Raw genomic sequence first — 27,964 nt, 5'->3', positions numbered from 1 at the left:
ACCATGGTCATCCTTATCTTCTATCGTTGTACCTGTGTGAATTTAATAACCTTTCCTTTCTCTTCCTTCTCAGCCAAGTTCTTATCACCCTGTTATATGTAACTGCCTTTTCAACACCATTGTTATAGTTATGTTTACTATGCACCCCTGTTTTATGTGAACCAGCACGATGTGACTGCTGTCTCGAATGCCGGTATATAAAAATCTGAAATAAAATAAATAAATAAATATAGAAAACTCCCTAAGACTACCTTAAAGGACCAAGCACAACTGTCTCACCTGGTCCTCCTTAAAATCCAGACCTACAGGGAATCCTTGGTGAAGGAAGGAGCTCCTCACCAGAGTTTAAGAACTCAGGGCCTGGAAGGGTTAAACAGGCTCCGGGGAGCAGGCAGAGACCTACACTATGCTAAGACCTGCAGAGTTTTGGGTTTTTTTCTCTCTTTTTCTTGGGGCCTCCCAGTTCACCCAGCCAGCATTCACATAACAGGCCAAGGGGGCTCCGCCTATGTAGTCAGGGGTCAAGCAGTGAGTAAGGGCAGAAAGGCCAACAGTTTATTTTCCCCTCTCCTTTCCCTGGAGAGATACTTAGTTTAGAGGCAGCTCGATAAGCCAGAAAGCTGGAGCAAGTGACCCAGGTCCTTGCTACAGGGCAGCAACAATTACAGAATGCCCTGGAAATGCAAATTGTTCAGCAGTGGGCATTGTGAGAGCAGGTGGTGCAGCAGCATACAGTGCTAACCCAGATAGCACAAGCTGTAAAATTTGCTGCAACCAGTCCACCCTCCGTGTCACTGACACCACTTAAAATGACTCCAGGAGAAGAGCCTGATGGTTTCCTGAAAAACTATGAATACGCAGCATGATTGGCAGGCTGGCCAGAGGACAGGTGAGCTACTATCTGGGGAATCTACTCACTGGGGGGGCAGATTTTCAAAGCCCTACGCGCGTAGGGGGGTTATGTGCGCCCGGCCTATTTTCAAAAGGCCTGGCGGCGCGTGTAAAGCCCCGGGACGTGTGTAAGTCCCGGGGCCTGAAAAGGGATGGGGCATGGGCGCGCGCATGTTATAAAATCGGGCATACATTTATGGAGACGGTACACACTAACCGGCGGCATAAAAGTATGAGGCACCATTCAGTGCATGGAGCCAACAAAAGTGTATGAACTACTTGTTCTTCATCAAGGTATGTCAGTGCCGCGGTTCATGTTCAAGAACCAATAGGATTAATTTCCAATTTGCTGCGAATAATTTCCAATTTGCTACGAATTTGACAGTTATTTGCAAGCCCCTGAGGCAGCCACTCAGATGTGGTGAAACTTGGCCTGAGTCGGGCGGTTTTATTGTTTTCATACGTCTCCATCCAATAAAGATATTAAAAAAGACATTCTTCGGCATCTATTCTCTGAATCGTCCAGCAACTGCTCCGCTGTTAAGTGAGGGGCATGAAATTCTTCCTCCTGCGGGTCTGGAACAGGACTCACAATGGACCTCCTCCTATAGCACTCCAAATGACATCATCACTCAGCGTTCCAACCGCTTCCAGCGGGTTCCCTCTCACATTGAGCCAGAGGGGAAACGACTGTCGAGCCGACTCAGAGATTCCTCGGAGCTCCGATGCAGCTCTGTCGTCGAAGTGGGAATTACCTGTTATCTATGGTAAGCTGTCTCATGGCGGAGGGGGGCTCGAAAGGGTAAACCCGAACTTCATCTTTCTGCTTGAGAGCCTTAGGAAAAGTAGATAAAAGGAAATGATAGAGCAGCAAGTGTGTGTGTGAGTCAACTCATGCAGCCATCTTATCTGCTAATTTTCAAAGTGGACTTACACATGTAAGCCTGCTTTGGAAAGTATGGCTGAATTCTGAGTGTACAAAGTACTTCGGCCCTATTGGGCTCCAGCTACCTATTCAGCCCTGGTTTCATTTGAGCTGGAAGTACAAAGGAGCAGAAGGGAACTGCCAGGTGAAAAAATGGCATTGGTAAACCTTTGGTATGGCAGAAATCTGAGGATCAAGCTCCGAAAGTATTCCAAGGCTCTCAACAGAGATGAGGGTAGAATCAAAAGTGATGGAAAAGGGGAATGAGTACCAGCTGAGAATGAAGCGAAGAGGATTTCATCCTTTGAATTATTTAAGTGTTTAAAAAAAAAACCAACATCCAGTTTGAAATTGTAGAAAAGCCAGTGGAAATTTGACTAAAAATAGATGAAGGAAGTGCAGGAAAGGCTAAATAAAGTTGTATGTTGTCTTCATGCATAGAATAATTAAGACCAAGGTAAGGAAATCCCACAGCAGGCCGGTGGTCCGGGAAGTCTTTTCCCTGCATACCATGTAGGTGCAAAGCGGCAGGGATTTCAAAATCAGATTCCCACATGTATGTGTACAGAGCCCATCTGAATCCTCCCCCAGTGCCTCCCCTTTTTCCTGTATAGAGGAGAAGCAATTTTCAAAAGGGATATTTTTTCTGCGGGTAAACACCTGCTCACCCTTGGAAATCCCTTTGAAAATGTTCTCAAATGTCTGTCACACTCTAAACTCACTTGAACTGATACCGGAGGCTCTGCAATAGCTTTATGAACCATCTTGTAACTATCTTTTCCTGTAACAGGATCCTCCAAGGGAAAGCCTGACATTATAATCCGGTTTCAGCAAAAGAAATTCAAAACCGAGCCCCAGGGATGTGAGGAAGGAGGAAACCTGCCCATCCCAGGCACATGTGAGGAACTGCAGGAAGCAGGTGATGCAATTTGCATTAAAGCTTTTGATGGGCTGAGGATATAAACATTTCTTACAAAAATGTCACCTCCTCTACCTGGCAGGGAGAGAATGAGGCCTTCCAGTCAGGGACCCTGACTTCTACTCTTTGTTGCATGGATAATTTGTTCTATTTCTATTATTTCTGCTTTTTTTTCTTTTTCTTTTTAGGTCTCTCTGTTTGTTTTTACCATTTGTTCCTGTCCCTCTCCCATCCTCCCCTATGATTTAACTAGGACCCTTTGTCTTCCCAAAAGCACCTCCTCTTCTCTTGTCTCCTCCCTTCCATAGTCCTCCTCTCCTGTTTTCTCCCTTCCTTCCTATATCTCTCTGCCCTTTCACTTAATCTTTTCATCACATCCTGTCTCTCATCCACTCTGAATTTTCTCATTCTTCCTTTTATTCTTCACTATTAGCCTCTCGCTGCTGTTCCAGGATGCCAGTCCTTCCTCCCTCCTAGCAGCACATGGTTTGTGTTTTCTCTGGCAGCTGGAAGGAGGGAGGCAGGATGGCCCCCACTGCAGAGAGGCAGGATAACCTCTACTGGCAGCAGCAGAAGGAAGGGAAGCAGGTTAACCCTGTGACAGCAGCAGTAGTTGGGATATCCCTCGCTGGTAGCACAAGTTGGAGGGAAGTGGGATTCCACAGCAAAAGGCACAAACCAATACAGGTACAAACTTAGACTGTGAGCCCTCTGGGGACAGGGAATTACCTACAGTGCCTGAATGTAATCTGCTTTGGTGTGCCTGAAAGGCAGAATATAAATAACTAAATCAAATCATGGCCATGGTATTGTGGGAGGCCTGCTATGGTTCCTGTTTGCAGCACTGCTACATGGGTTTAACTTCTTCCACCAGGTTACTTAAACTGTCAGAGCTCACAGAATGCCCATCATCTCACTTTTAGCAAAATGTTATTTTTGTTGTCAATGTCCAAAACTGTTTAAAAGATGAAGATCCTTTTCCATTCTTCAAACAGGCAGTCACAATTATGTTCCTGACCTTACAGAAATCCTGAAAATAGAAGTGCCTAATCTCGACGACCAGTTCGAGGGAGAACAGGAGAGTATGGATATCAAGAATGGTGAGTGAAAAATTCCTTTATAATGAAATACTTGTGTGCTGGCTGTGGAGTATTTCAAATTTCATACATAGAGGGTGAATCTTATTACTGACTTTAAGTCATTAGAATTCATTTGTTTTAAACTGGCAGATCTGCAGTTCAGGGACCTGGATTGAGTATTGAAATACTTTGGTTGCTTTTGTGGATGACTTCAGAAGAGATTTAGGGGGTCATTTTCAAAGCGATCGCAGGCGAAAAGTCCCTTTTCGCCTGCGATCACTAAATGGGGGCAGAGTCGGCCCCGGAAGAGGAGGAGTCGGGGTGGCATTGGGGCTGACTCTCCAGAGGCATCGCTGGCGGCGAAAGGTAAGGACCCTTATCGCCATCAGTTTCGCACCAAATAACTACACCTTTTATGGTGTAGTTATTTGGTGCGAAAGCCGGCAGCCAGCACACCGCAGTGGTGTGCTAGCTGCGGGCTTTCACAGGCCCGCACCCCGCCTCGCCTCCCCCCTCCCGCCTGCCCCCTATTACTGCCGGATTTTCTAAGGTCTGCGACCTTAGAAAATCAAGGCCTTAGATTGCTTTTTTTCTGGGAAAAAAGATGTTAGTACTCACATGCAGGATCATCCTTGGGGAGTGAGAGGGAGCAACTGCTTAGGCCCCCACTCCCTAAGGGCCTGATTCACAAAGGAGTTTCTCCCATTCTGTGTCTATGGGAAAAATGTTTAATGATCAGGCCCTAAGATAGGCCTGGCCCCGGAGCCTATGAAATGACAACATTGCAGTTGCTACACCGATACCTAGAACATCAACTCATCTCTTATTGGGAAAAATAGAAAAAGCCAATCATGTCACAGAAACAATACACTAGCAGAATTCCTCACCTTGATCACACAGAACATGGACAGATCCTCACCAAATACAGAATAACTAACCACAAATTATAAACCAAAATAAGCAAAAACTGAACTGTAAATCCCAAGAAGCCACACTTTGTATACAATGCAACACTGAAGAAATAAAAACAAGTATGTTTTCTCCTGCACAGACGCTGCACATTCTCATTCCCAAAGCCAACATATTCGAGCCACAAACCAAAAGGGAAATGTAGTTCTGTCTCTGCTACGCATTTCCTATGCACAACTTAAACAGATAATTTAACTTTTATTTGCAGACAGCAGCTTCAAACTTTATTAACAGGCAAAACAAATAAAGTCTTACTGTGCATAAACTGGAGAGAACAGTGACCCGAGCAGTGTGGGTCACAGAAATAAAGACGGGTAAAATGAGGATTATTTTGCAGGGCTGGCCAGCAAACTGACTGAACACAATGAGGAAAACACCCAAGATCCTCTGCTTCCAAATCAGAGGTTAACCTTTTAGAACCGTTGCACTGAATTCAGCAGAAGCAGTGAACGTGCAGGCTGACCATTAGTTGGCAGTATAACTGAAACTAGGCAGAAAAAAGCATGAACAGTAGCATTAGCAACAGAACCAGGCTGCTGTGGAAGCAGGACAACAGTGAATAAATAGAAAACACCATTTTTGTCCTACCTTTGTTGTCTGGGCATTTTGGACTCAACCCCCTCTCACAAAAACAACAAAAGGGGTCGGCCCAAACATAAGACTTCCCCCTTTCTCCCCCATCTTGCTGGGGCCCACTCTGTCTCTCACCTTCTCAGCAGGCAGGCTAAATCCCCTGTTTCCTAGGGTCCCAGCATCAGTCCTCTTCTCTACCCTACTTCCCTGCCCAAGCAGCAGTCTTTCTTCCCCTAGTCCCTTTCTCTTACTTCAGTTCTCTGGCCACTCCAGGAGAGAGGGGATGCCAGCATGGCCATTTGGCTAGGGCCTACAGTGTTCAAGGGGCCTACTTTTGTTGGGCAAAATTAAAAAAAGCTAAATATATCTGTTTCTAACATGTATAATAAAAATTTCAATTGTAATTGAAGAATTTGCTTACAAAAAAGCTTGTAAAGCCTTCTTAAATAAATACAAATTATTTGGGAAATTTAGAAAACGATTTCTCTCAAGTATCACAGCAGAACCTTACATAGGGGCCTACATTTCTTAGCTGGCACGGGCCTAATTCCTGCTCTCTCCCGCCCTGTCTCTGGTACAGAGTTATCACTTTTCCTTGGGAGCAGCACTCCATCTCTTCTAGATAACTATAAAGGCTCTTCAAGCCAATGAGAAGAGACTGCACTCATGACGCTGGGGACACTGTGCAGTTACAGCTCCGCTTTGGTGTCTCCTGCATTCTTCAGGGGTCGGTGATTGGCTGATGCAGCTTGTGCCTCCCGTACTCTCCTGCAGGCCTGAAGGGATTGGCTGGTGACGCCAGCAGTCTCCTGTGAACCCACACAGCAGAAAGGACACGAGGAGAGGGAGGGGAGATGATGCTGGACACATGGATGTTTTTGGAGGGGAACTGCAGGGCAGTTCAAGCAGGTGGTAGAAAAAATGCTAGTGCTCCATATATATCACCTGGAAAAAAGTTCTGGAATGTACAGCAGCCATAAATGTAAAGCCTACAAGAGCCTACAGAGAGTGTGTGTGTGGGGGGGGGGGGGGGGGGGGGGGAGTCTAGGTGAACTTATGGAAGTGTGGTTAAAACTGTTGATTAAAAGTACATTCATAAGTATTTTCATAAGTGATGTATGTGTATATTTTATTTATTTATTTATTTGTTTGTTTGTTTATTTTATATATTTGTTACCTGCCCTTCCATTGCTCAGGGCGGGGTATAATAAAACTCACAATATGTAAAAACAAACAATTACATTATTAAGTACTTTATGAATTTTTTAGCCTTCATGCATAAATTGTGGTAGTTCTCTGCAGATGTTACAATTATTTTGCTTGTAAAATATGTGTGTGTGTAAAATAGGTATAGAATGTTATGGTTTGTGGGTTGGTGGACCCTTGGCTCGTGGTATGAGTTGATACAACCTGTGGGGAGGAGCTCCACAGGTCCACACCAACGGGAGGCGAGGTCCACAGACATACCCAGGGCAGGGAGCTCTGGGTATGACTGTGGAGAAGTCCTGAGGAGCCAGGAGAGATTCCCCAGTAGACAAGCGGCTGCCGATAATACCTTGACTGAGAACACGGAGGGGAAGGCGCCAGGCAGGCCATAGAGTGGGAGGCTTGAGACTGGTGTGCAGGAGGAGTGGCGGAGACACTTTCCCTAGGGGAGGAGCTGCAGAGCGAGGGAGGTGCGGCTGCAGTGACGCAGGCTCACTCATGGAGCAGGGAAGCCCGAGTCAGGTCTCCGATGAATGCATAGGTAGAACCCGAAGAGCGGGGAGCACAGGCAGTCTCTGTATGATAGAGAAGCACACGCAGTCTCTGTATGATAGAGAAGCACAGCCCTGAGAAGCGGGGAAGTGCTGGTAGTCTCATAGCACTTAGACACGAACCGAGGAGCAGGGAGGCGTGGGCTGTCACGGTAAAGCACAAGGACACTGTCCCAAGGAGTGGGACGGTGATGAGAGTCTCTTGAGAAGTAGGGAGATGCAGCCCCGAGGAGTGGGGAAGCGCCGACAGTCCAGACAGTACGTAGGCAGAACCCCGATGAGTGGGGAAGCGCTAGAGTAACTCCCTAGTGGTAAGGGTGTTCCAAGAGGCAACCCCAAGGAGCGGGGAGCCTTGCAGAGTAGGACTTCAGGAAGTGTGGGGCCAGCCCGAGGAGTGGGGAAGGCCAGGAGACAAGGTCCCCAATAGAGTGCTACTGGCCCCCGAGGAGCGGGTTCCAGATAGAGTCCAAGGTCCAACGGAGTCCAACAGCGTAGCCACCGGAACACGGAACAGGAGTTAGTAGAGACGTACGGAACTTGTTGCCAAGTTGGCTAGCTGAGGGTGAAGGTGGAGCTTAAGTACCTTGATCCAATGACATCATCAAGCAGGGACGCCCCCGAGGTTCCCGCCGAAGAAGCTTCAAAGGAGGGCCTGATGACACGCACACATGCCTAGGAAGGCCCAGAGACCACGTAGCTGGCGGTGGCGCCTCAGCAGCCATGAGGAGCCATGAGGAATGCGGCGGTGGAGAATGGCCTGTGCCGCGAGCAGACCCGAGGAGGGCAGGAGAACGGTGCAGTATGTAAGTAAGTGAGGTCGCAGCCATCTGCGACCGATGGGCATAACATAGAATGTAGGTGGTTCCCTGCATTAAAATATAAGCATGTATGTGCATGCTTTTGGGGCAGAGTTGTAGCATTTTATAAACTGTGCAGCTCCGACCACACAATTTATAAATTTAGCCTTTTCAGAGGCTCCAATTTATGCGCCTTTGGGCATACTGTTGAAAATTGCCTTCTAAATGGTTTAATTTTGTTTTTAATGTTTGTATTGTTAGGATTCTTTTGGACTTTACAAAACTATTTACATGCTTAAAACCCAGTTTTAGATGTGTACATGGCTGTACTAAAATAGTCCAGGGCTAAGTTATAAAAGCACACATGTAACTTGGTTACTTGCCTGCCTTTAAGCAAACTGCAGAGATGGCATTGTCGGGGGTGGCAGGGGTGCTGTTAGAACTTAGGCACATACTTTTTTGATTTAAAAAAATATGGGCCGGATTTTAAAAGCCCTGGATTTACGCGTGTAGGGGGGGTTACGCGCGCCGGGCCTATTTTAAAAAGGCCTGGCGACGCGCGTAAAGCCCTGGGTCGCTGGAAGTCCCAGGGCTTGCAAAAAGGGGTGGTCTGGGGGCGGGGCCATTGCTGCTGTGTCGAAGGATCGGGTGCCGGCAAGCTGCCGGTGCGTGCTACTTGCACCTGCCCAGAGGAGGCGCAAAAGGTATAACACCTTTGGGGGGTTTAGAGTAGGGCTAGGGGGGAAAGGTTAGGGGAAAGGGTGGGAAGGTCAAGCTAGGGGGAAGGAAATGGGGGAAGGCAGCGCGGCTCGACGTGCGCAAGGTGCACAATTGTGCACCCCCTTGCGTGCGCCGACCCCTGATGTTATAGCCTGCGCGCGCAAGATATAAAATCAGGTGTACATGTGCGCGTGCCGGCTAGCGTGCACACATGTTCGCCCCCATGCACCCTTTTAAAATCTACCCCTGTGTGCATACTTTACCCCACATAAGTTACACCCTGTTTGGAGCAAGTGTAACTTTGTGCAAGGTATAATTTGTGCGTCTATTTGGCCAATTACCCGAGTATTTTCAAATCAAACCTATGCACGCAAGTTCCCTTTGAAAATTCTCAGTAAAGTCTGCATGTAGATTTTATAACTCCCCTATACAGGGAGCTATAAAATTACCCTCTGTATGTTCATTTTAGAAAGGTATTTCTAAATCAAAAATAATAAGATCCAGAATAAATCCTAGATCTCTAGCAGGGCATTCCAGAGTTTTGGTCAGTGACTAATCAAAGCGAAGGGATATATTGCAGAGACTAGAGATGAGGATTAGAGCCACAGAATCTGCTGGATGAGATCAGACATAATCTGTTTCCCTCTGTTCATGTGCTGTTGCCCACTTATACCTGTCTGCAAGCAACACCAAGTCCTGTTATTTATTTATTTTATTTATTTAAGACTTTTATATACCGACTTTCTTGATACAAATCAAATCAACTCGGTTTACATCGAACTAAGCAGTTAACCATAACCAATTAACAAAAGACAAAATTTGATGAAGCATAAAGTTACATTATAACAAGGGAGCAAAAACTGGGGATAGGAAAAAAAGGGGGGAGAACAGAGATAGTTTACTATATACAGGTGGAGTTGTGGGAGGGAGGCAAGGAGCCAATATCGTTATGATGTATTAGCGAGTCTTAGTGCTAGTTTAATTACGGTGGAGATGGGAACAGTTCTGAGTCATGCTGGGAACAGTACTGAGTCATACTATTGGACTAGGAACAGGGAAAGGCTCGACCGAAAAGCCATGTCTTGAGTTTCTTTTTAAAAGTTAGGAGACAGGTTTCCTGCCTGAGGTCCGGGGGCATGGAGTTCCAAATGGAGGGACCTATTGTTGAAAATGCCCGGTCTCTGATGTTTGAGTGGTGCACCACTTTGATAGGGGGAACGTGTAAGGATCCTTTGTAGGCTTCCCTTAAGGGTCTGGCTGTAGAGTGAAGTTTGAGAGGGTGTAGCAGGTCAAGAGGTGTCTGGTGGTGAATGTTTTTGTGAATAATTGTAAGTGATTTATGTAGAATCCTAAAGTTTACTGGGAGCCAATGGAGATCTTTTAATATGGGCGAGATGTGCTCTCTCCGATTAGTATTTGTCAGGATTCTCGCCGCCACATTTTGAAGCAGCTGGAGGGGTTTTATTGTAGTAGCAGGAAGACCTTGCAAGATGGAGTTGCACTAATCGACCTTAGAGAACAGGATGGCTTGGAGGACCGATCTTAAATCATGATGGAAGAGAAGCGGCTTGAGTTTTTTGAGTACCTGTAGCTCGTAGAAGCACTCCTTCGTGGTGTGGTTTATAAATTTCTTTAGGCTCAGGTGACTATCTATTATGACTCCAAGGTCTCTTGCGTGGGAAATTTGTGTGTTGGTGTGTAGCTTTTGATGGAAGGGACTACCTTCTGGGGTGATGAGCAGGAGTTCAGTCTTGTTAGTGTTAAGCACCAGGTTGAGGCTTGAGAGGTAGAGGTTGATCGTTTGCAAGTGAGAATCCCATATTTTGAGGGCTGAATCCAGTGAACTAGATATGGGGATTAAAATTTGAACGTCGTCTGCATATATGTAGAACTTCAGATTTAATTTTGAGAGTAAATGGCAGAGAGGGAGTAGGTAGATATTGAACAGAGTGGGCGATAATGAGGAGCCTTGGGGGACTCCGAATGGGGAGTTAGTGCGAGGAGATTCTTTGTTATTGATTTTTACCTTGTAGCCTCTGTTGCTAAGGAAAGAGTCGAACCATTTATCACAAGCAGATTGTGATAAATTGCAGGAAGACCTTGTGAGACTGGAAAATTGGGCATCCAAATGGCAGATGAAATTTAATGTGGATAAGTGCAAGGTGATGCATATAGGGAAAAATAACCCATGCTATAATTACACGATGTTGGGTTCCATATTAGGTGCTACAACCCAAGAAAGAGATCTAGGTGTCATAGTGGATAACACATTGAAATCGTCGGTTCAGTGTGCTGCGGCAGTCAAAAAAGCAAACAGAATGTTGGGAATTATTAGAAAAGGAATGATGAATAAAACGGAAAATGTCATAATGCCTCTGTATCGCTCCATGGTGAGACCGCACCTTGAATACTGTGTACAATTCTGGTCGCCGCATCTCAAAAAAGATATAATTGCGATGGAGAAGGTACAGAGAAGGGCTACCAAAATGATAAGGGGAATGGAACAACTCCCCTATGAGGAAAGACTAAAGAGGTTAGGACTTTTCAGCTTGGAGAAGAGACGACTGAGGGGGGATATGATAGAGGTGTTTAAAATCATGAGAGGTCTAGAACGGGTAGATGTGAATCGGTTATTTACTCTTTCGGATAGTAGAAGGACTAGGGGACACTCCATGAAGTTAGCATGGGGCACATTTAATACTAATCGGAGAAAGTTCTTTTTTACTCAACGCACAATTAAACTCTGGAATTTGTTGCCAGAGAATGTGGTTCGTGCAGTTAGTATAGCTGTGTTTAAAAAAGGATTGGATAAGTTCTTGGAGGAGAAGTCCATTACCTGCTATTAAGTTCACTTAGAGAATAGCCACTGCCATTAGCAATGGTTACATGGAATAGACTTAGTTTTTGGGTACTTGCCAGGTTCTTATGGCCTGGATTGGCCACTGTTGGAAACAGGATGCTGGGCTTGATGGACCCTTGGTCTGACCCAGTATGGCATTTTCTTATGTTCTTATGTTCATCTGAGGGCGGGTCCTGTGACTCCTATGTCTGATAACCGGTTTATAAGGGTAGTATGATTTACGGTGTCGAAAGCCGCTGAGATATCCAGAAGAGCTAAGAGGAAGGACTGTCCTTTGTCAATGCCAGTGTATAGCTGACCTAGGAGCGAGATGAGGAGAGTTTCAGTGTTGTGTTCTTTTCGGAATCCATATTGTGAAGGGTGTAGAATATTATGTTCCTCCAGGTAATTTGAGAATTGGTTATTTACAATTTTCTCCATGATCTTGGCTACAAACGGCAGATTTGATATGGGACGATAGTTGTTGGGATCATTCGGGTCCAGGTTTGGTTTTTTGAGAATAGGTTTCAGGGTGGCCAGTTTGAGAGCATCCAGGAAGTTCCTTGTGAGAAGGAGCAGTTGATAATATCTGCTAGATGTTTAGAGAAAGATTCTGGTATGAGAATCAAGAGTTTGGATGGGATTTGGTCTAGAGAGTGAGAAGAGTGTTTCATTCTTTTTATCAGGGTTTCCACCTCTATAGCGTAGGTGGGATCAAAGGATTCCAAACCAACCTCTAGGTTCGGGGGAAGGGGGGATCTGGAGGCAGCATGTTAAGGTTAGTAGGTAATCTAGCCAGAGTATTGGAGATTTTGTTCTGGAAGAATAAGGCCAGATCATGGGCTTTTGATTGGGCTAGGTCATCGGGGATTCTAGGGGGGGCAGTCTTGGTGAGTTCCGAAATGTACGAGAAGAGAGCCTTCGCATCGAAGATCATATCATGGATACGGTGGGCGTAGAAATCCCTTTTTGTTTGTAGCGTTGCTGTTCTGTATTGGTGGAGAGCGGCTTTGTATGAGGTTAGGGAGTGAGAGTTGGGGTTCTTCCTCCATTCCTTTTCTTTCCGTCTCAGGCCTTGCTTTTGGGCGCGGAGCTCCTTTGAGAACCATGGCTGCTTGTTATTTTGAGAGGGGTTAAAATTTTTTGTCGACAGTGGGCATAAGTTGTTGGCAATAGTTTCTGTGATGTTTTGCCAAGAGAGGAAGGCTGCATTGGGGTTTGATAGATCCAGGTTAGTAAGTTCTTTGATCAGCGAGTTGCTGATGCTTCTGATGGGCAGGGTTTCCTATAGTGGAGGGTGGAGAGCTGAGGGGGTGCAGACAGTCTTGTCATTGATATGAGGGTGGAGGAGATCAAGAAATGGTCTGACCATGGGACCGGGAGGCAAAGAGGGGGGGAGAGAGGGGTGAGGCTGGTGATTGTGAAGATAAGGTCGAGAGTGTGACCTGCTTTATGTGTGGGTTGGTTGACAAGTTGTTTGAAGCCCATGTCCGAAAGGGAGGATAAAAAGGCTTCACAGTTGGAAGATTGAGGCTTGGCGTCTATGTGTAGATTAAAGTCCCCAAGGATAATGGCTGGTGAATCCAAGTTTAAGTATTTTGCAATGATTTCCACTATAGGGGAGGCATCTAGGTCTAGTAATCCAGGGGGGGCATATGTGAGGAGGATTTGGAGAGATTTGGATTTGAATAGGCCCACCTCTAGTTTTGGTATTGTGTTGATAGGTTGTAGGGTGAGATTAATCCCTTTTTTGACAGCCAGAAGACCTCCCCCTTTTTTCATTTGTCTAGGGATGGAGAAGACATCATACATCTGGGTAGGAAGTTGATTTGTCAGGACAGTGTCTGTAGGCTTCAGCCAAGTCTCTGTGATGGCACAGATGTCTGGTTTGGCGTCAAGCAGGTGGTCGTGTAGAATGTGGGTTTTTTGGTGATTGATTGGGCATTGCATAGTGATAGAGTGAATAGAGCAAGTCCAAGGAGTTGAGTAATAGGGGAGATCATGACTGGGGTGAGATTTCTGCGAGATATAGGATGGTATCGCAGCGGAGGCTTCATCTTGAGGGAAGTACTGTGATATAGTATGGGTATTGAGTATCCTAGCATCCTAATTGGATTATTGTAATTGCTTGGACCAGATTTGTCAGCAGTGGTTATCCTATGGCCTGAGGGGATATGATGAGTTGTGGATATGGTCTATGAGGGGGGTAAGATTGGTGAAGCGTAGCGGTGATGTTCCGTAGTTGGACGAATGCTGGGGTGGTTGGACGATTGCTGGAGTGGCTGAGCGGATGCTGGATGGATGATGGAGTGGCTGGATGACTGCTGGATGGAAGATGGAGAGGATGGGTGGTTGTTGGAGAGGCTGGGCGAATGTTGGGGGGAGAGCTGATGTAGGAGTGCTTGAGGTCGGTGTGTGTAGAAATTCCGGTTGATGTAGAATGTGTAGTTGCAGCTTCTATGGTCTGGTGCGCACGAAGGGGCGCACAAAGGGGCAGGCCCCTTTGTCGCGAGCCTTTGTCGCGCGGCGCCTGGAGGGAATGCTGGGGTTTAAAGCCCCTGAAGAAGCCTCCCTATTGGTCCTCGGCTTCCTTCTCGCTGATTGGGTGATCCTTGGGGTGGAGGCGGAGCGTGAGGTCCGCGAAGGACGTTGGGTCGGCGCGGTGCGGCGAGCCTCGTGGCCAGTGGGGGAGACAGAGGAGGCAAGTGATGTTTTGCAGGCCTTACCCCGACGGGCTCTCGCACCGGCTGCGCAGGCCCAGGCTCCCACCCCAGTCCGGTCGTCCGCTTCGGGTTCCGGGTCCGGGCATGTGGGAAAAGGGCGCTTGGAGGGAGTGCTGGGGTTTAAAGCCCCTGAAGAAGCCTCCCTATTGGTCCTCGGGCTTCCTTCTCGCTGATTGGGTGATCCTCGGGGTGGAGGCGGAGCGAGAGGGCCGCGAAGGACGTCGGGTCGGCGCGGTGCGGCAAGCCTCGTGGCCGGTTATGTGTCATATGGAGCTTTACCCAAGAAAATGTCTTTAAATAATCATATAGGAATATTCCCTGTATATGTTCTCTTTCACATAATCATCCTGGGTGATTTTAGTATTCCAATAGACTTAGAGCCCAATGGATCGGCAGCTAATTTTATCTCATTTATGCTAGCTGAAAAAGTAAGGAATCTGGGAGTAATAATGGACCCAGAAATCAACCTGAAGCAACACATATCTATAAAAGTAAGAGAAGGCTACGCAAAACTTATGGTCCTCAGATGATTGAAACCATTACTCACACCCGCCCACTTCAGAACAGTATTGCAAACACTTATCTTTTCCAGCACTGACTACTGCAATACACTCTTACTAGGACTCCCAAACACATCGATAAGACCACTCCAGATACTTCCAAATACTGCAGCCAGAATACTGATGGGAAAAAAGAGGAGGGACCATATAACTGAAACTCTAGCAGACTTACATTGGTTACCCATCGAATACAGGATAAAATACAAGGCCTTATGTACCATACACAAACTAATATATGATAAAGAAGCAGACTGGCTAAACACAGCCTTACGAGTACACGTTCCACAAAGAAACCTCCGCTCAGCAAACAAAGCACTACTAACAATCCCTTCAGTAAAATCAGCAAAATTAACCCAAGAGAGAGAAAGGGCTTTATCATTGGCTGGGCCCATACTATGGAACACGATGCCCCCTGAACTCAGATTACAGAATAATCTCAAAACCTTTAAGAAAAATTTAAAAATATGGCTCTTTAAAAAAGCCTTCACTAAAGAGTGTGGAGGGTAGAGATTGAAAGTACAGAGTAATGCAGATGAGAATGAATTTACTCAATCCTACATTTAAGAAGTAATATCTCAAAGAGATAGTAACTCATTAATATACTGGACTTGACCAACATTACTCAAATAATGATTTTATTTATGAAATTGTAACCGAACTTTATTGGCACCTGTTAGAATATACGATATCCTAGATTTACTAACCTTAGTCTATGTGCCTATTTGTAAACCGTTGCGATGGTATATATCTTAGCGATGGTATAGAAACGTTTTTAAATAAATAAATAAAAATAAAATAAATAAAATAAGATTTTACCCCAAAATAAAGCTTTACTGTCAAACTTTCAATAATACAGTTTATTAATTATCAGTTAAGTCAAAAATATGTAACTTAAAAATGTCTTATAAGTTTAAGTATAATGCCTTTCAAACCTAGATCATTAAATAGAACCAAAAAATAGTACTGACAAAAATCAAAGAAATCACAATCACATTAACACTGTTGGGAAACCAAACCAACACATATACATATACACATATAAGACAAACAACATACTACAAAAACTACCCAAAAAAAGACAAAAGGGGCAAAAAACCAGAAGAAAATCCCAAAATATCAAGAGGCAAAATAAACCTCAGAAAAGGAAGAAGGGGAGGAGAAAATCACAAAAACTGTTAAAAGGTATCAATGAATGGACTGTAAAGTTAAGGTTTCAAAATCCAGTTTGCCTGGATTGCAAACTGGTTGACGGACAGACGACAATGTGTGATGGTAAATGGAACTTACTGTTAAGAGAGAGCAGTGTTGAGTGGAGTGCCGCAAGGATCGGTGTTGGGACCGGTCCTGTTCAATATCTATGTGAACGACATAGCTGATGAGATAGAAGGTAAGGTTTGTCTGTTTGCGGATGACACTAAGATCTGCAACAGAGTGGACACGCCAGAAGGAGTGGAGAAAATGAAACGGGATTTAAGGAAGCTGGAAGAGTGGTTGAAGATATGGCAGCTGAGATTCAGTGCCAAGAAGTGCAAAGTCATGCATATGTGGTGTGGAAATCCGAAAGAACTGTATTCGATTGGGGGGGGGGGGGGTGAAGGGCTGATGTCTACGGAGCAAGAGAGAGACCTAGGGGTGATAGTGTCTAATGATCTGAAGTCGGGGAAACAATGTGACAAGGCGATAACTAAAGCCAGAAGAATGCTGGGCTGCATAGAGAGGAATATCGAGTAAGATAAGGGAAGTGATTATCCCCTTGTACAGGTCCTTGGTGAGGCCTCACCTGGAGTACCGTGCTCAGTTCTGGAAACCGTATCTACGAAGGGATAGAGACAGGATGGAGGCGGTCCAGAGAAGGGCGACCAAAAAGATGGAGGGTCTTCATCAAATGTCTTGAGGAGAGATTGAAGAATCTAAATATGTACACCATGGAGGAAAGGAGGAGCAGAGGTGATATGATACAGACTTTCAGATACTTGAAAGGTTTTAATGATCCAAAAATAATGACAAACCTTATCCGTCGGAAAAAAATCAGCAGAACCAGGGGTCACGATTTAAAACTTCAGGGAGGAAGATTCAGAACTAATATCAGGAAGTATTTCTTCATGGAGAGGGTGATGGATGCCTGGAATGCCCTTCCGGAGGAAGTGGTGAAGACCAGAACTGTGAAGGAATTCAAAGGGGCATGGGGTAAACACTGTGGATCCATAAAGTCTAGAGGATGTGTATGAAGAGTGGGTGGCTCGCGGGAATGACGGCTACTACCGGAGATAATACCCTTATTCAATAAACATACACAGTTATGCGACTCCAACATTGCTCTAAGCTTCAACGGCAAGAGGTAATGTGGGGGAAAAAAAAGGATTTCCATTCACAAAAAAGCAGGGAGTAGCTTGCTTGTTACAGCGGATACTACTCCAAACCAAATAAGCCTGATACTTCACTTTCAATGCATATCCAGCATAGCTCTCTGCTTCAACGGCAAGGGAGAAAGACTGATACTTCACTTTCAATGCATATTACTCTCTGGTTCAACGGCAAGGGAGAAAGTCTGATACTTCACTTTCAATGCATATCCAGCATGGCTCTCTGCGTCAATGGCAGGGGGAATGAAGAAAAGTGGATCTATATACAGACAACAACCAAAAAGGACTGAATTACATAGTCGGGGTAAACAAGCATGGGTGTAGCTTGCGTATTGTGGCGGTTACTATCCCTAACTAATTAAGCTAGATATTTCACTTAGATGCAGTTCCAACACTGCTCTCTACATTAATGGAGGGGGGAAGGGAAACAGAACCAAAAGGTTACTAAGGGCCAAGAGTAACAGATAAGTATGAGAGAAAAAAAGTGCGAAAGCTTGCTGGGCAGACTGGATGGGCTGTTGATCTTCTTCTGCCATGATTTCTATGTTTCTATGTTTCAAAACATAATCCAAATGTATTGCAAACAATTCAATCAGTGGTAGTCGCTGGTAAATTAATCCATTCTTCTTCAAAGAAACCAAACATGTTTTGCCGAATCAGGCTTCTTCAGGAGTACCCATATAGTTGTTCCACAAATCATACAGTAAGTTTGAAGAGCATATTAATGTACCCCAGCAGCATCCTCACTAAAAAGAAAAAGAAAAATATTAAAGTACATAAGACCTCCAGAAAGTTTATAAAAAGGGCCTTCCCTGTACGTACCCGGATCAGTCCAGACTCCTGGGTTTTGCCTCCCCTCCAGCAGATGGAGACAGAGAAGTTTTGACAGACTTGGCTATATATACCCAGATGCCACCCACAGTCTGTCTGTATTTCTCTGTCTCCAGCAGATGGTGGAGGTGCAAAACTCACAGTCTGTACTGGTTATTTGGTAAAAAAAAAAAAAATATATATATATATATGGTGCCGGCCCGAGGGTGTGGTCGAGGCCTCCAGACCAGCCCCCGGGTCGAGTGATGCGTGCCAGCAGCCCGCAGGCGCGCGCAGATTTACGCCTGCTTTCAGCAGGCGTAAATCTGCCAACAAAGGTAGGGGGGGGTTTAGATAGGGCCGGGGGGGTGGGTTAGGTAGGGAAAGGGAGGGGAAGGTGTGGGGGGGGGGGGGGTGGGGTGGAAAGAAAGTTCCTTCCGAGGCCGCTCTGATTTCGGAGCGGCCTCGGAGGGAACAGGCAGCGCACTTTGTCAAACGCCTTCTGAAAATCCAAGTATACTATATCTACCGGTTCACCTTTATCCACATGTTTATTAACTCCTTCAAAAAGTGAAGCAGATTTGTGAGGCAAGACTTGCCCTGGGTAAAGCCATGCTGACTTTGTTCCAATAAACCATGTCTTTCTATATGTTCTGTGATTTTGATGTTTAGAACTCTTTCCACTATTTTTCCTGGCACTGAAGTCAGGCTAACCGGTCTGTAGTTTCCCGGATCACCCCTGGAGCCCTTTTTAAATATTGGGGTTACATTTGCTATTCTCCAGTCTTCAGGTACAATGGATGATTTTAATGATAATTTAATTTAAAAACTTTTCTATACCGTTGCTAAGTTAAATACCATCGCAATGGTTTACATGTAGGCACATATTTAATGAGGGTAAAAGCATACTATAGTACATTCTAACAGGTGCCGTTAAAGGTTCGGTTACAATATATCATTAGACATAGACATTTAGTGAAGTAGTTCATGACCAGTTGTACCAAGGTACTTACACGGGTAGTTTTATCACACATAGTATTATAGTTATGTTTGTTGTGGTGTAGAGTTCATAAACTAATCTATTGTAAAATTCTATGTACTGTGTGTCTGTGCCTTTCTGTCTTTTCCTGAATAATTTCTCTCTATTCTTTTGTCTCTTTGTAAAATGCTTGTTTAAAAAGCCATGTTTTTAAACTTTTCTTGAATGTCTTTAGATCACGTTGTAGTCTGATCTCTGGAGGCATTGTGTTCCAGATTATGGGTCCTGCTAGTGATAGGGCTCTTTCTCTCACTTGGGTCAGTCTTGCTGTTTTAACTGATGGAATGGTTAGGAGTGCTTTATTTGCTGATCGGAGATTCCTGTGTGGCGTGTGTACCCATAATGCTGTGTTTAGCCAATCTGATTTCTCATCATAAATTAGTTTGTGAATGATACATAGGGTTTTGTATTTAATTCTGTGTTCAATTGGTAGCCAATGTAACTATGCTAGGGTTTCAGTTATATGGTCCCGCCTTCTTTTTCCGGTTAGTATTCTAGCTGCTGTGTTCTGTAGTATTTGCAGTGGTCTTAATGTCGTATTTGGTAGTCCTAGCATAAGGGCATTGCAGTAGTCTGTGCTGGAGAAAATTAGTGCCTGTAGTATTGTTCGGAAGTCATTTTGAGTTAGTAGTGGTTTAAGTTTTCTGAGTACCATAAGCTTTGCATAACCTTCCTTTACTTTTAGTGATATGTGTTGTTTCAGATTGATTTCAGGGTCTATAATTATTCCCAGGTTACGTACTTTTCCAGTTAGTTCAATTTTCTGGTTGTCTTTGAGAATTATTGAGGTTTGACTGATTTCAGAATTTTTTCTTTCTAAGTGTCGAAATTCTGTTTTATCAATATTAATTACAAGTTCCATTTCTGTCAGTAGTTGTTTTATAATGCTTAGATACATGTTGGCTAGGTTTAATGTTTCCTCTAAAGTGTCGTCTATGGGTAGAATTAGTTGGATGTCGTCGGCATAAATGTAGTGGATAATTCCTAGTCCTGCAAGTAGGTGGCATAATGGCAGCATGTATATGTTAAAAAGGGTCGCAGATAGTGCTGATCCCTGTGGAACTCCTGTTTTGAGATTAATTTTTTCTGATACTGTTTTGTTGATCTGAACTTGGAAAAACCTGTTTTTTAGATATGAACTGAACCATTTTAATGTTTGGCCGTGTAATCCGATTTCTTCCAGTCTATTTAGTAGTATTTTATGGTTTACTGTGTCAAAGGCTGCCGATAGGTCAAGCATTAGTAGAATATAGTGTTTACCACTATCAAAGCCTCTCAGAATGTTATCTGTTAGAGAGAGGAGAAGAGTCTCAGTGCTGTAGTGTTTTCGAAAACCGTGTTGAGATGGGTACAGTATGTTATTGTTATCCAGGTGTTCAGCTAGCTGTTTCTGTACTGTTTTTTCGATTAGTTTAGCTATTAAAGGAAGATTTGATACTGGTCTGTAGTTGTTTAGGATAAGGGGATCACTGTTTTTTTTCTTAATTATTGGTTTTATTATTGCTCCTTTCAGTATATCTGGCATTGTTCCTTCTTCTAGGGTTAGGTTTATGATTTTAGTCAGTGTATGGGCGACTATGTTAGCTGATTTCTTCAGTTCAATTGTAGGTATTGTGTCAATTTTGTGTGGGGCGGGGTTTACATTTTTTAGCATCTGTTCCACTTCCATTTCAGATATCTCAGTGACAGATGTCCATGGGTTGATATCCCTTTTTTGCATTTTAATTTCTTGGTTGGCAGTATTTGGAAGTTTGTCTCTTAATTTAGTGATTTTGTCACTGAAAAATTTGGCAATTTCATTACATTTTGTTTCTGGTAGGTTTTGTGTTGATTCCTGTTTGTCACTGGTTAGGTTTGAAACTATTGAGAATAGTGTTCTTGGATTATTTGCAAATTTTTCTATTTTATTGCTGAAATATTCTCTCTTAACATTGAGTATTAGCTGTTTGTAGAAAGCTAGATGCTTTCTGTATTTAGTTAGGTTCTCGGATGTTTTATATTTTCTCCATTTTCATTCCAATGCTCTTAGAGTCCTTTTTGTATCTTTTAGGTACAAATTTTTACTAATAGGTCTGAAATTTCATTTTTTAGTTCCTTCAGAACCCTGGGGTGTATACCATCCGGTCCAGGTGATTTACTACTCTTCAGTTTGTCAATCAGGCCTACCACATCTTCTAGGTTCACCGTGATTTGATTCAGTCCATCTGAATCCATGAAAACCTTCTCCATTACGGGTACCATAAAAAGAATATGGCTGTGAAAATAGAGAATATGGAGAACCAAATGAAGAATCGGAATTTGAGATTTATAAACTTTCCACAAGTGCCGTTGAGTTCCCCTAGAGAGATCTTCAAGAAATATCTTCGGGAGGTTTTGAAAATCGATGAGTCAGCTATGCCATCTCTTTCAAAGATTTTCTATTTGCCACGAGTGAGAAACCCAACGGAGCAGAGAGAGGACCCTGATGCGGAGATCCAGAGAAGGGAACCTCCTTTGGATATCTCGGCAATATTAGAGACATCAGATACTGAACAAGCATTACCTGCAACTCTAATAGTGACATTGGCGTTAGAGCCAGACAAGGAGTGGTTGTTTAGGATGTGTTTAAGAAATGTTGTATTTCTCGGCTGTAGGGTAAGAGTATTCCCCGATGTCTCTAAAGATACTCAAAAAAAGCTTTCCTCCTTATGTTGTCAGGTGGGAGAGCTTTCTTTCTTAAATTCCCATGCACATGCATAATTAAATATGCGAGTAATACATATATATTTTTTGAACCCCCCAACTGACTCAATTTCTTATTGGGAAAACGTATGAAACCTATAGTGACAGTACCTGTGCTATTAGTACATTTACTTCCCCATCCATGTCCAAGATAGTAAACCCATAGAGAGGAAATCAATAAATGTGCTGCAGGGTTTTTTTTTATCAATGATTTCTAACCATCCCCTCATTGTAAAAGATAGGGAGTTGGATTTCTTTTATATCAGAAGTATTGCAACTATTAATAGGAGAAATAATATTTTTTAAATGGAAAACATGAGTTTGATTAATAAAACATATGTGTAGGTGTAGTATTGTTACAAAAACAGTCTGAGCAATTCCAGGTCTTTGGCATAGTCCTGGTACCATTGGAATATACCTTAATAGTAGTATTCTTACACTTAAGTCCAGTGGAGGATACATTTGTTTGTGTCTTAATCTATCGAGCACATAAACTTGCAGTAGAGTCAGATGACTGCATTGGGAAATATTGACAATCGGTGGCAGTAGTAATAGAGGTGGCAGTCTTATTCATTGAATCAAGAAGTGGGATGAAATGACCCACAACTTTTTGCCTAGACTGCATGCAGATCCAACAGTTAGTTAAGCTAAAAGAATTGGCCCTGGTCATAGTTGGAGCAATATAGGTGTTTGTAAGGTGTGGACAGGCCAATGGTACACCACTGAACAGAAAACAAATTATAGAAATGCCATGGTGTGATCTTGAATCACAATCGGCTCGATCCAGTAAGGCCGCGGTAAAAACAGTGAGGTAGTGTCAGGCGCACCCTTCCTCCCCGCACGCACAGTTCTCTTCACTAACTCCCCGATACTCTCCTCTAATCGCATGCAAATGCATGCCGCGGCTGTGAAGCGTTAGGGAAGGGTTATGCCCGCGCAACCCATTTTACTGTATAGGCGCTGTAACAGCGCCTATACAGTAACCTGGGTGCGCTGGTACCTGTCATTTCAAATGACATTTGAAATGACAGGCACCAGGAAGTGTAAAAAAGTTTAAAAAGTGTAAAAAACAAAAAACCTGTGTGTTATATAAAAAAATAAAACAATTTTAAATACCTGTCGGAGGGCCGTGGGTCCAGGTGGCCGGTGGGCGGCGGGCAGCCATCAGCGGCATCCGGTAGTCCCTTCTCCCTTCCTCCCTCCCTCCCCTGCCTGGATGAGCGCCAAAATCGCACGGGCGGGTCGGCAGCGGGGGGGGGGGGGGGGGGGGCGGCAGCAGGATCCGGGAGCGGCGGGTAGGCAGCAGCGGGGTCCGGGGGGGCAGGGGCAGCGGCAGCGGGGGGGGGGGGGGGGCAGCAGCAGGGGGGCGGCAGCAGGATCCGGGAGCGGCGGGTAGGCAGCAGCGGGGTCCGGGGGTGGCAGCGAGATCCGGGGAGCCAGCAGCGGCAGCATGTTCGATCGCGCAGGCAGGTAGGTGGCAAAGTAAAGATGGCCGCCAGCACGGGAAAATCGTGCAATTGGCCGCTGAAGACGTGACGTCACACCCCGTGACGCCAAACGTCGTGACGTCACGTCTTCAGCGGCCAATTGCACGATTTTCCCGTGCAGGCGGCCATCTTTACTTTGCCACCTACCTGCCTGCGCGATCGAACATGCTGCCGCTGCTGGCTCCCCGGATCTCGCTGCCACCCCCGGACCCCCGCTGCTGCCTACCCGCCGCTCCCGGATCCTGCTGTCGCCCCCCCCCCCCCCCCCCCGCTGCCGACCCGCCCGTGCGATTTTGGCGCTCATCCAGGCAGGGGAGGGAGGGAGGAAGGGAGAAGGGACTACCGGATGCCGCTGATGGCTGCCCGCCGCCCCACCGGCCGCCTGGACCCACGGCCCTCCGACAGGTATTTAAAATTGTTTTATTTTTTTATATAACACACAGGTTTTTTGTTTTTTACACTTTTTACACTTACCATAGCAGGCCCGAGCCTTGCTACTTTTTCGTTTGTTTTTTTTTGCCCTGGTCCCGTCCGGTCTCCTGCAGCCCCGTCCGGTCCGGACGGGGCTGCAGGAGACCGGACGGGACCAGGGCGGGTAAGCAATGTTTTTACCCTACACTACACTACACTAACTCCTACTAGGGGGAGGCGGTAAACTAGCAGGTTAAGGCCGCGGCAGAACAGCGGGTTACGGAGGAGATAATATCAGCGCCCGTTACAGTATCGCAGGGGAATAGCTAATTCCTTCATTATACAGCTTTTTCGTTCATTTACATGCCGGGTGCGGAAAGGGTTATGCGTCTGTTTTCAGAAGCGATACGGACGCGTGAAACTGGACACTGTATCGCCGAACTGCCTTGTGCGCCCGAATTGTGCGCTACGAGCACGTTACAGACGGGCAATCCTCGAGCGGACGATACTGGATCGAGCTGAATATAAGGTAATAGGCAAAGGAGGAGGGATTATTATACCCACCCTCCTTGTTTTAAGGATTCATCTTCTTATTGGTCTGTGCTTGTCTTTTACTCCTGGTCGATGTCATCTGTTTCCATTCTCGGTCTGTTTCTCTTCCTGGCATTGGCTTGCAAGCTTTGATGTGGGAGGCATGGATCCAGGCTTTTTTCCCTTTGACTTTTACAGTTGTTGATGTGGTGAGTAGAACCTGATAAGGCCCCTTCTCAGCGAGTCTCAAAAGCTGTTCCCCAGAGGAAGTTTCAAATGAGAACAGTATCACCAGGCTGTATTCCATGTGCAGTATCCACTCCGGATTTTGGCAGTGTCTCTTTTACCTGTAGAGATGCCCTAGAAATAACTTCAGTTAGTATTTTGCAGTATGAGACCACTGAAGCAGTTAATCGAGACAAATCATATTCAATTAGATTCATTCCTGGAGTAGGGGGTACTGGCATAGGGAATCTATAGACTGCCTACCTGCGATTGAGTTCCCATATGTCAAACTGCTGGACTTGCTGTTTTATATTTTCTCAGGTTTGCTGTTTGCCTTACTGTTTCTGCTTGTTGCCGGTGATAGCCCTGCCCCTTGGATGACATTATGTTGACTCATGCCCTACCTGTGCACAGCATAAAACTCTGGACCCACTTGTCCACGGATTTCATCGTGGACCTCCCCTCTCAGATGGCTCCACCATGATCTGGGTGGTCATCGATTGTTTCTCAAAAATAGCTCACGTTGTGGCACTTCTGGGCCTTCCTTCTGTCCCAGAGTTAGCACAACTTCATGCTCAATGTATTTCGCCTCCATGGCTTGCCCAAGCACATCCTGTCAGATTGAGGAGTGCAATTAACCACTAAATACTGGTACTCATTGTAGAAAATTTGGCATCATGCTGGATTTCACTACAGCTTACCATCCTCAAGGAACTGGAGAGGCCAAACACATAAACCATACACTCTGAACCTTTCTCTCTGCCTATGACAACGAGCACCAGGACAGTTGGACCACTCTCCTACTTTGGGCCGAGTTCTCACACAACACCTATGTGAATGCCACAACTGGGACTTTCATTATCTCCTCTGCCTCTCCCAGTGATGGTATCTTCACCTGCAGCCCAATTGTCTGCCCAGGAGCTACAAGAGCTTTGGACACAGACCAACACCCTTATTTAGAAGAGCGCAGACAGGGCCAAGAGAACCATTGATGCCCACAGAAGACCGCCCCCTCAGTTCTGAGGGGGCAAGAGAGTGTGGCCGAGCACATGACACATACGTTTGAGAGTGCCTTTCATGCGTCTGGCTCTCTGTTACATTGGTCCCTTTCTAATACCTCACCAAGTGGGAAGAGGAAAATTCTTGGGAGCCAGTCTCCAACATCTTGGATCTTAGCCTACTAAAGGACTTCCACTCATGCCATTCCAAGAAACAAGAGCCTCAGGGAGGGGGGCATAAGAGAAGGGGTACCATTGCATTCAGCGGTCTGTGGAGGGGACCCACAAACCGCTGTACTTACCCCTCGGGCTGACCCTCTGCTGCTGTTCAACAATGCTACTGGGTTGCCTCTTCTTCTCATGTGGCAGGAAGCTACATCATAATGTGGTAGAGTCCTGGTGCCACTTGGCCCCGCTCCTTCTAAAGCATGTGTGCGACCAACCTCCATAATTTAAAGAGCCAGTAGCGGGAAAAGACCGGAGGAGCTGTTTGATGACATCACTCATCTGGCCTTATAAAAGGCCCCTGCAGACGTCCTCCAGTGCCTTAGCAATGTCTGTTTTGGACATTCTTGAACACCGCCTGCCCTCACTCTGACCTGCCTTGCATTCTGGCCCACGGATCTTCAATTTCTTCAGAGAGGTCCCCACCTAAGACCTACTGGCCCCCGCACCTGAGGGCTCAACCTAAGGGGAACTTGGGTTGGTATAGGTGAAGCTACCGCTGGGCCTCTGCCTCACCCGACTCCGCCAGTTGACAGTGGTGAACTGTAGGGCTCCTTCCTGCAGGAGAACGAAGGTAAGGAAAAAAACAATGTCTCCTTTCCCTTAAACAGGGCAGCTAAGCAGGCAACTCCTACTCACCCACATTAGTTGGTGAGTTGCCAACTGATGTGAATCAAATAAATGCTTAGAGCCAACAGCTGTGGAGAAAAAAAATCATTTTTTATTAAATGCAACATTAGTATAATAAGTCATACTTTATGGAGAGAGAATGAGAGACTGTCATGCAGGACACCAGTAGGAAGCTCTCAGATAATTTTACTGATAATAAGGCATTATGTAGGGTGTACTCTTTGTACATTTCCAACCCCTAAACCAGTAACTGGGTTACACAGTTGTCAAAATATTTCTATGACTGGCCATTTATTATAAACAATCCGAATGGCTGTATGTAAATTCTCTTCCGCTCTGTATGTAAATGCTATCTATGAGTCTGCAACTAAACTAAAGTGGCAAACAACTTTGGTGAGTTCTAAACATAACTCTGTAATACTGTGGCCTAATAAATTTTTAGCTTGCACGGCAATTTTATCTAGCATTTTCCCTTCTGTGGCATCTGTCTGTCTAGCAAAAGCAAAGCACAAAACTGAAGCTTGAATGCTGAGCAATTTATAAAGCTACTTATACTTAAAAAATAAGAATAATGACTTCTTGTGTGACATGTCAAAAAGTCACCTCCGGACATCTTCTTTCACTGCCTTTTCACTACTCTCCATCATAGTTTATAATTGTAATAGGGCCCTTAGCACCCACATCAGAAGGAGGCGAGTAGCAGCCCAACAGCATAGTTACAACCTACCAAGTGTGGTGTATGGGAGAAATGATTGCTTCTTTTGTTGCTCTGTCACAAAGTCCTCAGAGGAATTGTTCTATTCTATGCCAAGGTATTGTAATTGTATTTGGGAGAATGCAAGAAATAAGAAAGGAAATAGAAAGGAAGGTGGATGAGGATAAAGTGAACAAGTCTGTATAAGAAGACCTGGACCCTGGGATGGTTGGACAAAAGGCAGGATGGGAGGGACTTAAAGTCACATTTGAAAATGGTTTAGCACAAACCCTGGGCTTTTACAGCCCCTTTTCCTCTCACCCAGAATGTACAGTAATTGTTTTATGTTTGCATGGTATATTTATTGCTTTACAGTATTGTATTATATGTTTTTGGTGTTATCCTTCCCTGAGAATCTGATAGATTGGGCAGTTTATAAAGATAAACAAATTAATGAGCATACTCTCATTTTTATCCAACAGATGATGGATTCAACACACAGCTTACAAGTCATGAGACATTTCACAATGGACAGAATCTATTTAAATATTTAGATTATGATAAAAGCTTTAGTGAAAAACCAGACATAAGAAAACATGAACAAATATACAGCGAAGAGAAATATTCTGGATGTGACGAAAGCTTAATTCACAAATCTGAGCTGAGAAGATATGAAAGATTCTACAAGGGCGAGAAAAGTTCAGAATGTGATAAAAGTTTTTCACAGAAAGGCCACCTGCAACTATATGAAACCACTCACATACTACCACTGAAAGAGGAACCATTCAAATGTTCAGAATGCAAAAAAAGTTTCAAATGCCAATGTGAGTTGAGACAACATGAAATGTTTCACAACGGAGAGAAATCATTTAAATGTTCTGAATGTGATAATGTTTCTATCAAATAGGCAACCTGCGTCGCCATGAAATCTCACACACAGGAGAGAAACGATTCAAATGTTCAGAATGCGAAAGAAGATTCTATCACCATTCTGAAATGAGAAGACATGCAAGGATCCACACAGGTGAGAAACCATTTAAGTGTTCTAAATGTGATAAATGTTTCCATCAGAAAGCCA

At 44.8% G+C, this 27,964-nt stretch overlaps 1 protein-coding gene across 4 annotated transcripts in view; it reads left to right on the top strand.

Annotated features, from left to right (window-relative positions):
* The first annotated feature begins 2,491 nt into the window (after window positions 1-2,491).
* LOC115093112 (zinc finger protein OZF-like) overlaps window positions 2,492-27,964 on the top strand; it is a 49,922-nt gene continuing 24,449 nt past the window's right edge. For 3 of the 4 annotated variants that reach the window (XM_029604820.1, XM_029604846.1, XM_029604839.1), the window contains exons 1-4: window positions 2,492-2,735; window positions 3,731-3,835; window positions 27,369-27,710; window positions 27,794-27,910. In XM_029604820.1, the coding sequence (XP_029460680.1) occupies window positions 3,820-3,835; window positions 27,369-27,710; window positions 27,794-27,910 (475 nt within the window). In that variant the 5' untranslated portion in view covers window positions 2,492-2,735; window positions 3,731-3,819. The remainder of the gene's footprint in view (window positions 2,736-3,730; window positions 3,836-27,368; window positions 27,711-27,793; window positions 27,911-27,964) is intronic. The other variant, XM_029604830.1, reaches the window with a different exon arrangement.

This window comes from Rhinatrema bivittatum, chromosome 1 (genome assembly GCF_901001135.1).
Source record: "Rhinatrema bivittatum chromosome 1, aRhiBiv1.1, whole genome shotgun sequence".
Classification (NCBI taxonomy): Eukaryota; Metazoa; Chordata; class Amphibia; order Gymnophiona; family Rhinatrematidae; genus Rhinatrema; species Rhinatrema bivittatum.
Note: the sequence above shows the minus strand (reverse complement) of the source record. Positions and strands in the feature narration are given on the sequence as shown.